The 14929-nt window shown below is 51.5% G+C and overlaps 1 protein-coding gene across 2 annotated transcripts; it reads right to left on the bottom strand.

The window, feature by feature from the left end:
* Window positions 1-3: 3 nt before the first annotated feature.
* On the bottom strand, window positions 4-8052 carry DDX39A (DExD-box helicase 39A). 2 transcript variants are annotated; one of them, XM_007182056.3, is made up of 11 exons: window positions 7901-8052; window positions 4025-4236; window positions 3764-3891; window positions 2816-2908; window positions 2268-2451; window positions 1442-1560; window positions 982-1113; window positions 784-893; window positions 536-680; window positions 251-398; window positions 4-155 (listed from the first exon to the last, which is right to left on the bottom strand). In XM_007182056.3, exons 2-11 carry the CDS (start codon window positions 4230-4232, stop codon window positions 139-141), a joined length of 1284 nt encoding a protein of 427 aa, XP_007182118.1. In that variant the 5' UTR covers window positions 4233-4236; window positions 7901-8052; the 3' UTR covers window positions 4-138. The 2 variants fall into 2 exon arrangements, with proteins under 2 accessions (XP_007182118.1, XP_007182119.1); XM_007182057.2 differs by lacking the exon at window positions 7901-8052 and adding an exon at window positions 7439-7699.
* Window positions 8053-14929: the final 6877 nt, after the last annotated feature.

Consider the following 14929-nt stretch of genomic DNA (forward strand, 5'->3'; position numbering starts at 1 on the left):
GGCTTCCATAATAAAAATTTATTCTTACACAAATCTACAGCTTTTAAACAGTAAAAAGAAAGGCCCACTGTCACCTAGGAAGAGAACTTGAAGCAACACGTGGGAAGCAGGGAGGCTCCGGGACATCCGGGCACGTGGTTACCGGCTCTGCTCAACTGTAAGACACATACAGGGAAGGCCAGTGAGGAGGGGGCGGGGGGAAGAAAGGGCCCCACCACCGTGGCCCCCCAGCCCTGTCTGAGCCACTTACTGTATGTGGAGATGTCTATTTCTTCTGGAAGCTCTGCCACATTCACTTCAAACCGGTCCTGGACATCATTGAGAATTTTGGCATCATTCTCATCAGACACGAATGTAATGGCCAGGCCTTTGGTACCAAAGCGACCCGCACGGGCCACCTGCAGGGAGACAGGAGCAGGGGTCAGGCCACAGGACACAAGCTGGGGATCTGAGAACAAGCAGGGAGAGGTCCTCATCCAACACCAATCCTGGGAAGGGGGCACCAGGGAGGGGACACCTCTGGGGGGCCACTCACGCGGTGGAGGTAGGTGTCTGAGTCCTCGGGCATGTCATAATTGAAGACAATGTTGACACGCTCAATGTCCATTCCTCGGCCAAACAGATTGGTGGCCACCAGAATCCGCCGCTGGAAGTCCTTAAACTGCTGATAACGTGACAGGCTGGGCGCAGGAGGAACAAGGGGCGGCCATCAGAGACAGGGATCCTGGGCGGTGTTCCCCTCCAAGGGGCCTGCCTGGGGCTTTGAGGGTGGCGTGCACTCACCGCTCCTCCTGGGCCATGCCCCTGTGGATGGCAATGGCTGGGAAGTTCTGCTCCACAAGGAGCTGGGCCAAGGCCATGCAGCGCTGCACCGACTTCACAAATATCACCACCTGTGAGGGAGGGAGCGGCAGTCAAGGCCAGAATCCCTCCCAAACGCTTAGAGCCCCAGGACAGGCCACAGGAGTGCGGAAGCATCACCTGGTTAAACTCCAGCACATCCAGGAGGTCAAAGAGCTTGCGGTTCTTCTCACTGTCCTTAAGTTTGACGTAGTACTGCTGCAGCCCATGCAGCGTGAGCTTGGTCTCGTCGTCCACAAACACCTCCATGGGCTGCGCCGGAAGGAGAGGAGGAAGGGGCAGGCAGGGCTTACTTCTGGGCATCCTGCCTGCCGAGAACCTTCCAGGAGCGACTCCTTTGCTGTAATGCTTCCAGAGAGCCTGCTGTACCCCAGTAAATACTTCTCTCTCAGCAGCTGCATCTAGGGTCTGGTCTGGCTCTAGTGTAGACCAAGCTCTCAGCTCCCAGTGTGACAAGCGAGGAAGAGAGCTCTGCTGGCCTCCCAGCATTCGTGTGCCATGAGGGCGGTGTGGGAGTGGGGGAGCAGCAAGGACTCTAGGAGGCCAAAACTACTGCACCGAGGTCTTGGCCTCTACTCACGTCTTGCATGAACTTCCTACAGACGGGCCGGATCTCCTTGCTCAGGGTGGCACTGAACATCATGCACTGCTTCTCGTGGGGTGTCAGGCGGAAGATCTCCTGCACGTCCCGCCGCATGTCTGGGTGGGGAGGGCAAGAAACAGGTGGACGTGAGCGCCTGCCAGATCACGACCCCCACCCGAGACCAGATCCAGCCCCTCCCAACCTGTGCCAGGGAGCCGTTGGCACCATGACGAGGGCGGTGTGAGCGAGGACTGGCTGGAGGGGAGAGTCCCAGGTGCCTGAAGGCCCGGACTCGGGGTGAGCACAGGCGCGGGAAGAGCGGCAATCCACTTACACGCTGCCAGAGCGGAGCAGCCGTGCCAGCGCGCCTCGAGCCACGCTTCAGGGAGGGGAGCCTGAGGCAGAGACAGCCGCTGGGGTGAGAGCTGCAGCCGCCTCCCAGGACACAAGCCCCATCTCCCACCGGCCCTGTCAGGGCTCACTGAGGGCAGGCAGGGGCCTAGAACTAACCCAGCAGGCAGCGAGGCCACGGTACTCTGAGGGCTAACGGGGACGTGTGCCTGCATACGGCTCACATGGGGCGCCATGGTCCCACTCAAGCTTAAGCTCAGAAGAAGCAGGTCACTCTGCCAACACCAGAACTCTCCCTAAAACTGCTTACAGGAGACCTGAGTGCTGGCCACCCACGGGACCCCACTTCGGGGAAACCTCCGGCCTGCCCTGTCAGGGCCCGCCTAGCTCTTGACGTCTGGGGGGCTGTGAGAGCAAGGAGGGTGCGGCTGCGTGGGCCTCCACAGCCCCCAGGCCCAGCGAGGACACTCACCCAACTGCTCCAGCATCTTGTCACACTCGTCCAACACGAAGTGCTTCACGTTCTTCAGGTTGAGGCTCCTGTTCCGCACAAGTGCCAGGATCCGGCCCGGCGTCCCCACCACGACGTGGGGACAGTTCTTCTTCAACACCTCCTCATCCTTCTTGATGGAGAGGCCCCCGAAGAACACAGACACCTGTGCAGGCGGAAAGGTGCTTTCAACCATCTGGCGGCCGAAAGCTCACACCCCACCCTGTGCCTACGGTCGCTCAGCTAATGGCCCCGCCAGCAGCCCCTCAGCACCCCAGGCCTGGTGCCTGGAGCCAGTGGAGGCCTGAGAGTCTGGCCCCAGCTTCACCGAAAAGCAGCCCCAGGGCTGGGACCGGCACAGGCCTCTGGGGGCCATGCATAATTCATCAAGCTTTTAAGGAGCATAAACCACCACAAACCTCAAAGGCAGCCGCTGCAGCCAAGCTTGGTTAATGCTGGCTGGGCTAGAGCTGAGGCCAGCAAGGCTGCAGAGGACCACATAGCACCCAACCTGGCCTGAGGGGGCTCACCTTGACGCTGGGCATGTATTTGGAGAAGCGCTCATACTCCTTGCTGATCTGGAAGGCCAGCTCTCGAGTGTGGCACATAACCAGGACCGTCACCTGTGGGGCCGGTCGGGGAGAGACACTCAAGACAGTCCCCTAAGTCCTCCCCCGGCCAGAGCCCACGCCGGTGCTCACCCCTTGGCGGCCCCCACCCCTCGGGCCATTGGAAGGCCCAGTCCAGATGCCTCCATCTTCTCACAGCCCGTCACCTGGTGCTCATTCCCTGTGTCTTCTCACAGCTCCTCAGCTGTGTCTCCCTACGCCAGGTCCTGCACTGAGGCCTCAGTAAGGGTGAGACCCAGCCTAGCTGGCGACGCGGCCCACGCTAACAGCTTCCTGAGCCTGCCCTCGGGCTGGCCTGTGACCACCAGGGGGAAGGCCGCCCCTGCCTCCTGGCCCACAACACCAAGCACTGAGCCCACACCGTGGCCTCGAACGAAATCCTGCTCTCCTTGACCATCCACCCTAAGGTCAGTAACAAGGGCTCACGCACCCACACACAGCCCAAGGATGTGTGCCCCAGCATGTCAAGAATGAACACCAGCATGCACCTCAATTATCCCCCAAAACAGGGGACTACAATGTTCACGACATGAGAAGTACAGCTATGGCCTATCAGCAATAACAACAGCAACAAAACCGTGTTCAGTGTAATCCCACCTTCGTAAGTGTGCACGATCTAGAAAAGCACATATGGAAATAACAGCCATCTTGCTGGATGGTCAAATTGTGGGCACTTTTCAGTTTTTTCTCTTGGCTTGTCGTTTCTGGGGCGATTTTGTTACAACTAAGTACTGTGTTTAATTTTAAAAATCCAGAAAGAGGATGCGGAAACAGGGATTTTTAAAAAGAAGAGCCATGACTCCTGCTACCTCGGGTAGCTTGGGCCTAGGAAGGAGGGTGCCCACCCACCTGTCCGTTGACGGGCTCAATCTGCTGCAGGGTGGCCAACACAAAAACCGCTGTCTTGCCCATCCCTGACTTGGCCTGGCACAGGATGTCCATGCCCAGGATGGCTTGTGGAATACACTCGTGCTGGACTGAGGGGGAGAGAGCACATGAGCTATCAGAAACCGGGTGTTCCCTCTGCGCAGGCCCCTCACCGGCTGGCTGAGGGGACCACACTGAGGCGGTCAGAGGCGGGCCTCGGCGGGAAGGACCAGGGAGGCATACCCTCGGATGGATGCTCGAAGCCACAGTCCACTATGGCCCTCAGGAGCTCAGGCTTTAGCAGAAAGTCCCGGAAGCCAGAGCTGTGGATGGAAACGTAGGAACCCTTGACATCTTTCTTGGGGGCAGCTGGAGTGCTCTCTGGAGGAGCCTGGGGCTCTTCATCTTCCTCGTAATCCAGAAGCTCGTTTTCCACATCCTGTTCCGCCATGGTGCTGAGAAACAGAGGAGGGAGGGAAGGGCTGAGGGAAGCAACTAAGGTGACCGATGCGTGCAGGTAAACCCACCCAGCATGGGAGAAGAGGGAGATGGCGGCACAGAAGCCGCAGGCTGTTGACACAGGTCCCAGAGGGGCGAGGTGCTGGCGTCAGCTCTTGCGAGCTGGCACAGAAAGCCACCCAGCCACTGAAGTCAAGACCGGACATCGTCCTCCGATCCCTCTTTAGCTCACCCCCGACACTGACTCCAACAGCAGGTCTCCCCACTCCATCTGTGCAGCACCTCCCAGCTTCTGCCTGTTGTGGCCCCATCTCCACCACGCCCCGCCAAGCCACCTCACCTGTCCCTGCACCCTGCCAGCCACGCCCACATGTGCACCCACACCCTCCACCTTCAAGGGCTTCCCACTGCTCTAAGTGAAACCCCAATTCCTCTCCACTCGCAACCCTCCCCACTGGCCCCTGCCCACCTCATTCCACACCACCCCTTTCAAACCACCCCCAGCCTTATTTGGCTGCTGATACTCATCGAGCCCCTACTCCAGCTCGGGCCGCCCACCCCCACCCCTGGGAACGCACTGCTGCACTGCTTCCAAGTCCCTGCACAAATGCCTCCTTCTCAGCGTCAAGGTCTCAGCTCTAATGAATGGCCTCAGACCAGCTAGCTTCAAGGAGTCCCCTCCCCTTCACTCCCCAAGGACCCACCCAGCCTACACGGGGCAGGACCCCCCCACACCCCGCTTTCCCACTCCCGACCTGGATATGTGGCTGCCAGGATGCTGGAGAGACAGGAGTTTGTGAGGAAGCAGTGTCTGCCCAGGCCCAGCTACTCCTGCTATTTGTGGTCTGCACAGGGGAACAATTAAGTGCTCTCATGAAAAGACCTCCCATTGGGCCCAGAGCCAATAAGAATACAGCTGAGGTGGTAAATGGAATTAATACAAAGCACGCTCACCTCCTGGCTTCGTTTAATCCAATACATACAGAGCACCTACTGGGTGCAGGCTGCAAGGGACCCAAACATGAGAATACTGTCTTTTGTCCTCCCTGCTGCAACCCAGCCTCCAGACTAGGGGGTGGAAGTACTAAAGCAGTCCCTCTTCTTCCTGAGCTGGATGCTGAGGGTCCCGGGCCCAATTTCTGGCCCTTCTGCCACTCATTCTCTGTGACCATCAGCCCCAGGGCTTTAACCACCTCCGTGCAGCCTCCCAAACTGTGCCTCTATGGAGACACAGACTCCACACGCAGTTACCTAGCTGCCTCTTTCACCTCTCCCCCTGGAAACTGAGGCCTGTTTCCCCCGTCTCAAAAAAGGCAATTCCATTCTCTAAACTGTTCTGTCTTTTCTCTCCCTTTCCCTGTTCTATCAGCCAACGAATCCCGCCAGGTCAATCAGGCCACTTCTCACCCCTGCTACCTTGCCAGTCTCAGGCTGCCATCTTTCTTTTTAGATTAGAATAGCTTTATGGAGATATTCACATGCCATACAAGGCACCAATTAAAAGGTACAATTCAGTGGTTTCTTGTACAGTCATATATATGCGCAATCACTGCCACTATCAGCTTTAGCACACATTTCCTCAAAAAGACTACATCCTTTAGCTACCATCCTATGCCACCAACTCCCTTTGGCAACCACTAATCTATCGTCTTTTTATGAATTTGCCTATTTTGGACATTTCATATAATGGAATTATACAACACGTGATAGTTTGACTTCTTTCACTCACATGCTTTCAAGGTTCATCTACATTGTAGCCATGTATCAGTACATAATTCCTTTTCGTGATTGAATAATATTCCTTTGTACTGCGATACCACAGTTATTTTATCCACTGTCAGCTGACGGACATTTGGGCACCATCGTCTCTTGCCTGGATTATGCCAATAGCCTCCTTGTTGGTCTCCCTGCTTTCCACCCCCGACTCCCCCTTCCATGCCCCTCAGCAGCTGGAGGGAGCCTATAAAAGCTAAGTCAGAGAATGTCATTCCTCTGCTCAAAACCCTCTACAGGTTCACCCTGTGTTCAGAATAAAACAGTGCTCACCACGGCCTATCAAGCCCCACACAACCTGACTCCCTTTACACTCAGACCTTATCTCCCCCATCACCCTCACTCACTGGCCTTGCTGCTGCGCCTCAAACATGCCTCAGCGCCTTTGCACTTGCTGTTCCCACTTCTTTCAGACCTCTGTTTCTCCAAAAAGGCATTTCCCGTTGGCCCAACTGAAAATGAACCCCCTCCAGTCATGCCAGCCCAGCATCTAGTACAGGGCCTGACATACATGCGTAAGCACTCAACAGCAATGGCTGAATGAATGGAATTAGAATCAGGGCCTCAAAACAGAATTTAGGGGCTAAAGTTAAGCATGTATCCTTGTCTTATTCTTGAAAGAAGCACTCTGATACCAACACTGGCAAAGACACGAAGGAGTCAGTCCCCAGGCATCAGAGAGAATAACAGGAGCCAGCAAAGGCCAGTCCAGAAACCACCAGACCCTTTCAGGGAATGGAAAGAACTGGCTGCTTGAAGTAGAGGCAGAAGACAGAGCTGGAAGAGCTGGTCAAGCCCAGGGCATTCATACTTAATTTACTAAGCAATAAAGAATCGCTGATTAAGTTTTTGAGTTGTGACTCAATCAGGATTTGCCCAAGAGCAAGTTACTCCAGAGAAGATGGAATGGGGTAAGAGACCAGCAACAAGGAAAACCAGACGCCAAATTAACTACAGTGGGGGCACTGTTAAGTAAGGAAAAAGATGGTGGAACACCCTACAGGGTGGGACCACCCCCTGGGAGAACCTCGGACAGAAAAGAGCCAGAGTCATCTACTCTGGGCTTCAAATCTGGGAGTAGATAGTGTATTAAAAAAAAAAAAAAAATTAGGAATTGAAAGTCTTTTTGTTTTGATGGGGAAACAAATTTGGGGACAGACTAAGTTTGATATACAAAATTTTCTAGACTAAGTGACTAGACAGGATCTAAAGCGCAAAACAAATTAGATCAGTAAAGGATTTGGCGGTGTTTGTTCCACCCAGAGAGGGTGGCCGAGACAGCTGAGGCCCCAAGAGCTGATGAACTTGAAAGCTGACACCAGAATAAGTAACAACTCTGACTCGCACGCGTACCCTTTCACCCTGAAGTGTCTCCAGAGAGAATTTCTACCTAACAGTTTGTTCCTTATTGAATATCTTTATTACCCGAAATCTCTGGAACCACGAATCCACGAATCCTAAACGCAAGAGTGGGGGAGGGGAGAGTCTCTCGAACTCGGAGAAGACCGTCAGGTCTACAAGCTCCGGCTTCTCCCACCGCGGCGCCACACCCCGGCGTCGCCCCCTGACGCCCTCCCCGAATCGCCTCGGGCCTCCTCGAACACGCAGGCCTCCGCCAGAACCGGGTTCAGCCCGCGGGCGGCCATGACAGGCCCTGCCAGAAGCGGTCTCCGCACACCGCGCGCCAAAGGCCGGCCCACCCCTTGCGCGTGCGTCCCAGCGCCCAACGGCCGCCAACGCGCGCGCTGGACACCACAACCACCCCGCCTCCTCTCGTCTCGCACCCAGTCTTCGTCCTTCCCTCAACCCCTGGCGTCTCCCATCGCCCGCTCGCCCGCAGGTCCGACGTCTCCACACCGCGGCCCCGCGCGTAAGCCCGCCGCTCACCTGATTCCTCGTTCGCCTCCGCGTGCTGTGAGGAGCGCCAACCGACTCCTGTTACCGGTCGCGCGCCCCGACACGAGCTATCGCGCTTCCTGTCTCGTGCGTCCAACTGCAGCTCGGCTCACTGGACCGCTCGCTTTTCATTCAAAAGAGGCGGAAGCGATGATTGGATTCTGCGGGAGGCGTCTGGAAGCTATTGGTGGAGAATGTAAAGAGGGCGTGCCTCATGCCTCGGATTCATTGGTCAACCTAAACGTTGGAGCCCGAGTGGGCTGACTGAGTCGGGCGTCTGCTAGCGTGCTGTCATGTGATCGGGGTTGTGAGCTCGGTGGGTGCCGCCATATTTGGTACGGGCAACTGAAGCCTGGATATGGGCCCGGGGTGAGCGTCTCGCCCTTATGAAATATGGCCTCTACGCTGGGCTCAGAACTCAGTTTTCAAAGTGGATGTCCATCCGCGAACTCCTGGTCCTGCAGAGTGGAGGCTCTGAAAGGGTTCTGAGAAAGCTTGGGAGCTTGGAATGACTACAGCGTGGAGAGGACATTTAGCACCAACAGTGGGAAAGGGGCCCCTCAGGGCGTGGGAGTGAGAGAAATGGTCCTAGGCCACAATTCCCGTTTGCTGAGAGTAATTTCCTGGGTCAGACACTGTGCCAGTGACCATGCAGGTTCAGGCCAAAAAACCAAAACCAGATGTTTTCGTCATAAAACTTTTTTGTTGTTGTTAATTTTACTTTTCCTTGTATTAAATTTCCCCAACCTTTTTCTCCCCCCCCCCCACCCAGTACTTTACTGAGTTGAGCTAAAGTGTATAGTAAAAGGAACAGTTCCGTGAGTTTTGACGATTGACACCAGAGTGACAATTGCCTGGTGAAGATATGGAACATTTCCATCACCCCAGAAAGTTCTGCTGTGTCCCTCTGAAGTCAACCACACCCCTTTCCTCCTGCCCCCACCAGGCAACCAGTATGTGGATTTCTATCACTATCGTTTTGTCTGTTCTTGAATTTCATATTAATGGAATCATGCAGTAGATTGTCTTTTGTGTCTGGCTTCTTTTGCTCAAAATGTTTTGAGATTTTCCACATCACTGCACATAGCAATATTCCTTCTTTTTCATTCCTGAGTAGTATTCCACTGTGTGGCTATACCACAATATAGCCAGTATAGTTTCTCCACTCACCTATAGATGGACATTTGGTTTTTTCCCAGTGTTTGGCCATTATTAATAAAGCTTGTACAAGTATTTTTGTGAACACAAATTTACTTCTCTAGGGGAAATACCTAGGAGTGGAATGGTGGGTGGAAGATGATGTGGGTGTTCAGCTTTAGTAGATCCTGACAGTTTTCCTGAGTGGTTGTTCCACTTTACACTCTCGCTAGCACCCTGTGAAACTTCCAGTTACTCCCAGTTCTTGCCCATACCTCAGTCTTTTCTCAGCTATGTTAAGATTGGGGGATTTGGTGTTGGGGGGGGGAAAGGAGGGAAAGTAAGTAGGACAAACTCAATAAGCCTGCTCCAGCATTCCAGTCTCCCTAAGCCCCTGACACAATTAAATCTTCCTCCACAGTTTTCCAAAGAGGTTCAAGCATTTCATTTTCCTTTAGTATAAGCTATCTCAGGGTCCATGTTCTAGACAACCTCAGAGCTAAAGTCATCAGAGGTATGTAACTTCAGCCGAAAAGCCCAATGAAGAGAAACCAGTCAATCCAGAGGGAGGCTTTACATAATATAAGGTAAATATTGTATGTACAATAATAATTACATCCTAACACTTATAGAGCACTTCCTGTGTACCCAACAGGGCCAGGATGAGGGTGATGCATGCAAAATTTAAGGGGGCACCAGGGACTTCCCAGGTGGCACAGTGGTTAAGAATCCGCCTGCCAGTGCTAGGGGACACGGGTTCAAGCCCTGGTCCGGAAAGATCCCACATGCCGCAGAGCAATTAAGCCCGTGCGCCACAACTACTGAGCCCACGTGCCACAATTACTGAAGGCCCCGCGCCTAGAGCCTGTGCTCCGCAACAAGAGAAGCAACCGCAATGAGAAGCCCGAGCACCGCAACGAAGAGTAGCCCCTGCTCGCCGCAACTAGAGAAAGCCTGCGTGCAGCAACAAAGACCCAACGCAGCCAAAAATAAAATAAATAAATAAATTTTTAAAAGGGGCGGGGGGCACCAAACACCAAACCAAACAAAAAAAAAACCAAAAACACTCAGTCATCAAGATAAATTATATTTGAACGCACTATTTTAAAATCAAAATTAATTTTAAAAATCTATCTAAAATCTATGATGAACAAAATATCAAAATTTTAAATAAACACAGGGTCAGTAATAGTGCTGCGTGAAGCCGAGCCATATTGGCACCTGAGGCAAAAGGAAACGATAAGATCTACTGATCCTATCTTTCTTTGGATTTTCTGCATTATTTTGATTTTTTAAAAACTGTGCTAGGACTTCCCTGGTAGCGCAGTGGTTAAGAATCCGCCTGCCAATGCAAGGGACATGGGTTCGAGCCCTGGTCCAGGAAGATCCCACATGCCGCGGAGCAACTAAGCCCCTGTGCCACAACTACTGAGCCTGCGCTCTAGAGCCCGTGAGCCACAACTACTGAGCCTGCGTGCCACAACTACTGAAGCCCCCGCGCCTAGAGCCTGTGCTCCGCAGCAAGAGAAGCCACCGCAATGAGAAGCCCACGCACCGCAACCAAGAGCAGCCCCTGCTTGCTGCAACTAGAGAATGCCCGTGTGCAGCAACGAAGACCCAACACAGCCAAAAATAAATACATTTTTTAAAAAAATTGTGCTAAAACATGTGTATCTTGAATTTGGGGGTGCCTCTTAAATTCTGTGTCTGAGGCAAATGCTTCCCCTCCTCACCCCAGTCCCTGTCCTGGTGTTCAGCCTTGTTCTGAGAAATCTAAATATATGAACAGACTAATCACCACCTGGAGCAGATGAGGTGCGTGTATTAGCACATCCATTGTCCATATCCATTGTCGGGTGGTTAACAGGAGCTCCAGAGAGGATTAATCTCAGTCCCAAAGTCACACAGCTGGCAGGGATTCAAGCCCAGGCCATCTCTCATCATTAGACATGGCCAAAACCTCTACAGGTGGAGATAGAGGCCAAAGCCAGGTAAGTTGGAAGCCTGGAGAAAACCAGTCCCCAGGGAGAGAGGAGGTGCTCCAGGAAAGCAGGTGGGAGGTGAGCTTGGAGTAATTAGATCATCTGAGATGATGCAGGAGGAGGAGGAGACCGAAGCTAGTTGAGTCCAGTAAAGGAGTCTGGGAAAACAGGAAAAAAAAAAAAAAGCCCAGCACACCCACCATCCATGCAGCTGTGGGCGGGGCAGGGGGGCGGGTTTCTATGCTTCAAAACAAACAAACAATAACAAAAAACACAAGAAAAAAAAAACCCCACAAACTTTAAATCCAGAAAAGATCAGAGCCTGCTAAAGTACTTCCACCACCCAAGATGAACAAATAGTAACATTTGTCACGTTGGCTTGATTCACTTCAGAATTATTTTAAGATACAGAAAATTTGAAAACACCCACCCAAATGGCTAAAAAGGAAAAGACTCACAGTACTGAGGCTGGAGCAGAGGCTGTGGAGAAACCAGAATTCTCACTGCTAGCAGGCTTGTAAAATGAGAAAACCACTTTGGAAAACGATTTGGCAGTTTGTAATAAGGTTAAGCAGGGTATCTCAACCCCAGCACTCTTGACATTTGGGCTGGATCCTTCTTTGTGGTGGGAGCCTTCCTGTGCATTATGGGATGTTTAGCATCATCTTTGGCCTCTCAATGCCAGTAGCACCCACGCCTCAATGTCTCCAAACCAAAAATGCCTCCAGACGTTGGTAATGTCCCCGCCCCTGGGGGGGGGGAGGGGATCATCCCAGATCAGACCCATGGGATTGAACAGGCACCTATGTCATGACTAAGCAGTCCTCCTAGGTATAGACTTAACAATCAATGAAACACTTTTTGTCCCCAAAAAGATACGAACAGTGAACATTCTCTATGCATAATAGCTCCAAACTGGAAACAACCGAAATGTCCATCAACAAATGAATGGATAAAGAAACTGTGCTCCATCCATACCATGGAATAACACTAGAAATAAAAAGGAATAAACTATTGATATACACAACATTATGGATGAATACCAAAAACATCGTATTCTTTGCAAACATACTAAAAATCACTGGACTGTACACTTAAAAAGGGTGAATTTTATGGTGTGTGAATTTTATTCTAATAGAAAACAAAACAAATATATTGAGTGAAAGAATCTAGACATTTTAAAAAATCATAAAATGACTCCATTAGGTATGAAGTTCGAGAACAGGCAAAATTAGTCTATGGTGATAGAATCTACATGAGAAGGTTGCCTGGGAAAGAACACAAGTAAAACTTATGTAGCAGAGGAGTGGCCTGGGTGATGCCACAGGGGTGTGTACGTATATACAAATTCACGGAACTGAACACCAAAAGATTTGTGTACTTTACCATATGTAAGTTATACCTCGATCAAAATAAAATGAAAGACGTAACACCTTATCGTTAAAGTGGAAGTCACTTCTGTTCACTTCCCCCACTCCACTCCCCTCCCCCACTACAGAAACATCCTCAATAAAAATAACGATACTGAACAATTACTGCACGCCTATTCTGTGCTTTACAAGAATTCATTCATTTAAGCTTCCCAGCAACCTATGAGGTAGGCGCCACTATTATCATCCCCTTTTACAGATGAAGAAACTGAGGCACAGAGCAGTGAAGTAACTTGCTCAGGGTCTCACTGTTCATAGGCAGTGGTGTCAGGATTTGAACCCAGATAGCCTGGCGGGCCTCAGCCAGGATGCCAGGCATATACTACAAGCCCGCTACTCAGAACATTCCACAAACTTAATACACAGTTTCACTTTCTGTTTTTTTTTTTTTTTAATTTATTTATTTTATTTATTATTTATTTTTGGCTGCGTTGGGTCTTCATTGCTGCGCGCGGGCTTTCTCTAGTTGCGGCGAGTGGGGGCTACTCTTTGTTGCGGTGTGTGGGCTTCAGTAGTTGTGGCTTGCGGGCTCCAGAGCGCAGACTCAGTAGTTGTGGCGCACGGGCCTAGTTGCTCCGCGGCATGTGGGATCTTCCCGGACCAGGGCACGAACCTGTGTCCCCTGCATTGGCAGGCGGATTCTTAACCACTGCGCCACCGGGGAAGTCCATCACTTTCTGTTTTTTAGTAATTGATATAAACAATATCAAACTGTATCATTTTTTTAACTTGCTTTTTTATCCTCCCCTCCCCACCCCCCCCCCCCCCACACGCATGGTGTTTTTGAGTTTAGCCTTGCTGATACATTTAGTTCTTCTGGTGTCAGATGAATCTACTACCATTTCTTTTCTCCGGCCTTGACTGGTGGAGACTTGGTTTGCAAAGAACCTTATCTTTTGAGAGATAACCCTCACTCAGTTCCTCCCCTGCTAAGAATCCACCAGTGGTTCCCACAGTCCTCAGGGTCAAGTCTGAATTCCACTCCCACCATCTGCAACATCTGGAGCCTTCCCTCTACTCCAGGTTCATCAGCAGTAAAAAAAAAAAAAAAAAAAAAAATCCAGCCATGCTTTATGATACCTGGTTTGTTCATCCATCTATTCATCCAGCAGCTATTTTTTGAGTACCTTCTGTGTGCTAGACCCTGTTCTAGGAGCCAGGGACCCAACAGTGAACAAGACAATGATCCCTGCCCTCTGGGAGTTGACATCTTCCTGGTGAAGTCAGGCAAGAAAGAAAACAGTAAAGTCAAATTTATTAAAATTTGCAAGGAGGAAAAATCAAACTATGTGAGGAATAGAGTTTGGTAGGGATGGGGTGGGCCTTGTTTTAGGTAGAGATGCAGCCAGGGAAAACTTCTCTAAGAAGGTGACATTTAAGTAAAGATGGAAATAAAATGAGAAAGAGAGAATGCCAAGATGAGAAGGAAAAGCACTGCAGGCAGTGAGAACAGCCAGAGCAAAGGCCCCGAGGTAGGAATCAGCATGTGTGAGGAGCAGTGAGGAGGTCATGCAGCCAGAGTGTGAGTGAGGGGATTGGGGTGGGAGATGAAGGCAGAGGAACTAGGACATGCCGAGTTCTACCTCACCCAACTCTAGGCCTTTGCCCTGACTGTTCCTTCCACCAGACACCCTTTTTATTTATTTTGTAATTTCCTAATTTGTCCCTTAATGCCAGCCCTTCTGCCTCCTCTATAGTGGGGCATCTATGTCCTCAAGGCATTCACTGGGCTGGGATACCTTTCTCCTGACAGCTCACAGTGTATGCATTCACTCATTCCACAACGACTGAGCGAGCTTAGGCCAGTTACTGGGAAATTTCAGAGAGGAGTGATATTTAAAATAAATAAAACAGAGCCATGGGCCAGAGATGACAGGGCATGGAGGTGCTCTGGGAAGGTCTCCCAGAGGAGGTGACATTTAAACAGAGACCTAAATGATCAGAAGAGGCCAGCCTTGGGGAGATGTGAGGGAAGGGCATTACAGACCAGGGAACAGCCAGTGCAAAGGCCCTGTGGTTGGAAATAAGGTGAGAATATTTGAGGAACAGAGAGAAGGCCAGTTTTGCTAGATGGGGATGAGGAAAATGGAGGGGAATGCGGCTGGACAGGTGGGCAGAGGCCTGACAGGACCACCCTGTAGGCCAGGTGAGGAGTGGTGTTTTTCCTAAGAGCTCCAGAGAGCCAGAAACAGGTTTTCCAGCAGGCAGAGGTGGGGGTGGGGTGGGTGTGATTTAGGGTTTCCAAGGCCCCAGAGAGGATTGGAGAGAGGCCAGAGGAGCTACAGGGAGGTGCTGGTGCAGTTATCATATTTGGCTGAGATTATACAATAAGTCCTTGGTCTCCCTGTTTCAAGCCCAGTGCGACTCTGTTTCCAGGGCTACCAAAGTCCCCAGTGGGTGCTGATAAATATTCACCGAGTAAATGAATGCCGGAAGCTTGGAGAGAGAATTTGGCAGGGTTCCCCAGCTCC

The sequence above is a fragment of the Balaenoptera acutorostrata genome, chromosome 2 (genome assembly GCF_949987535.1).
Source record: "Balaenoptera acutorostrata chromosome 2, mBalAcu1.1, whole genome shotgun sequence".
NCBI classification, from domain to species: Eukaryota; Metazoa; Chordata; class Mammalia; order Artiodactyla; family Balaenopteridae; genus Balaenoptera; species Balaenoptera acutorostrata.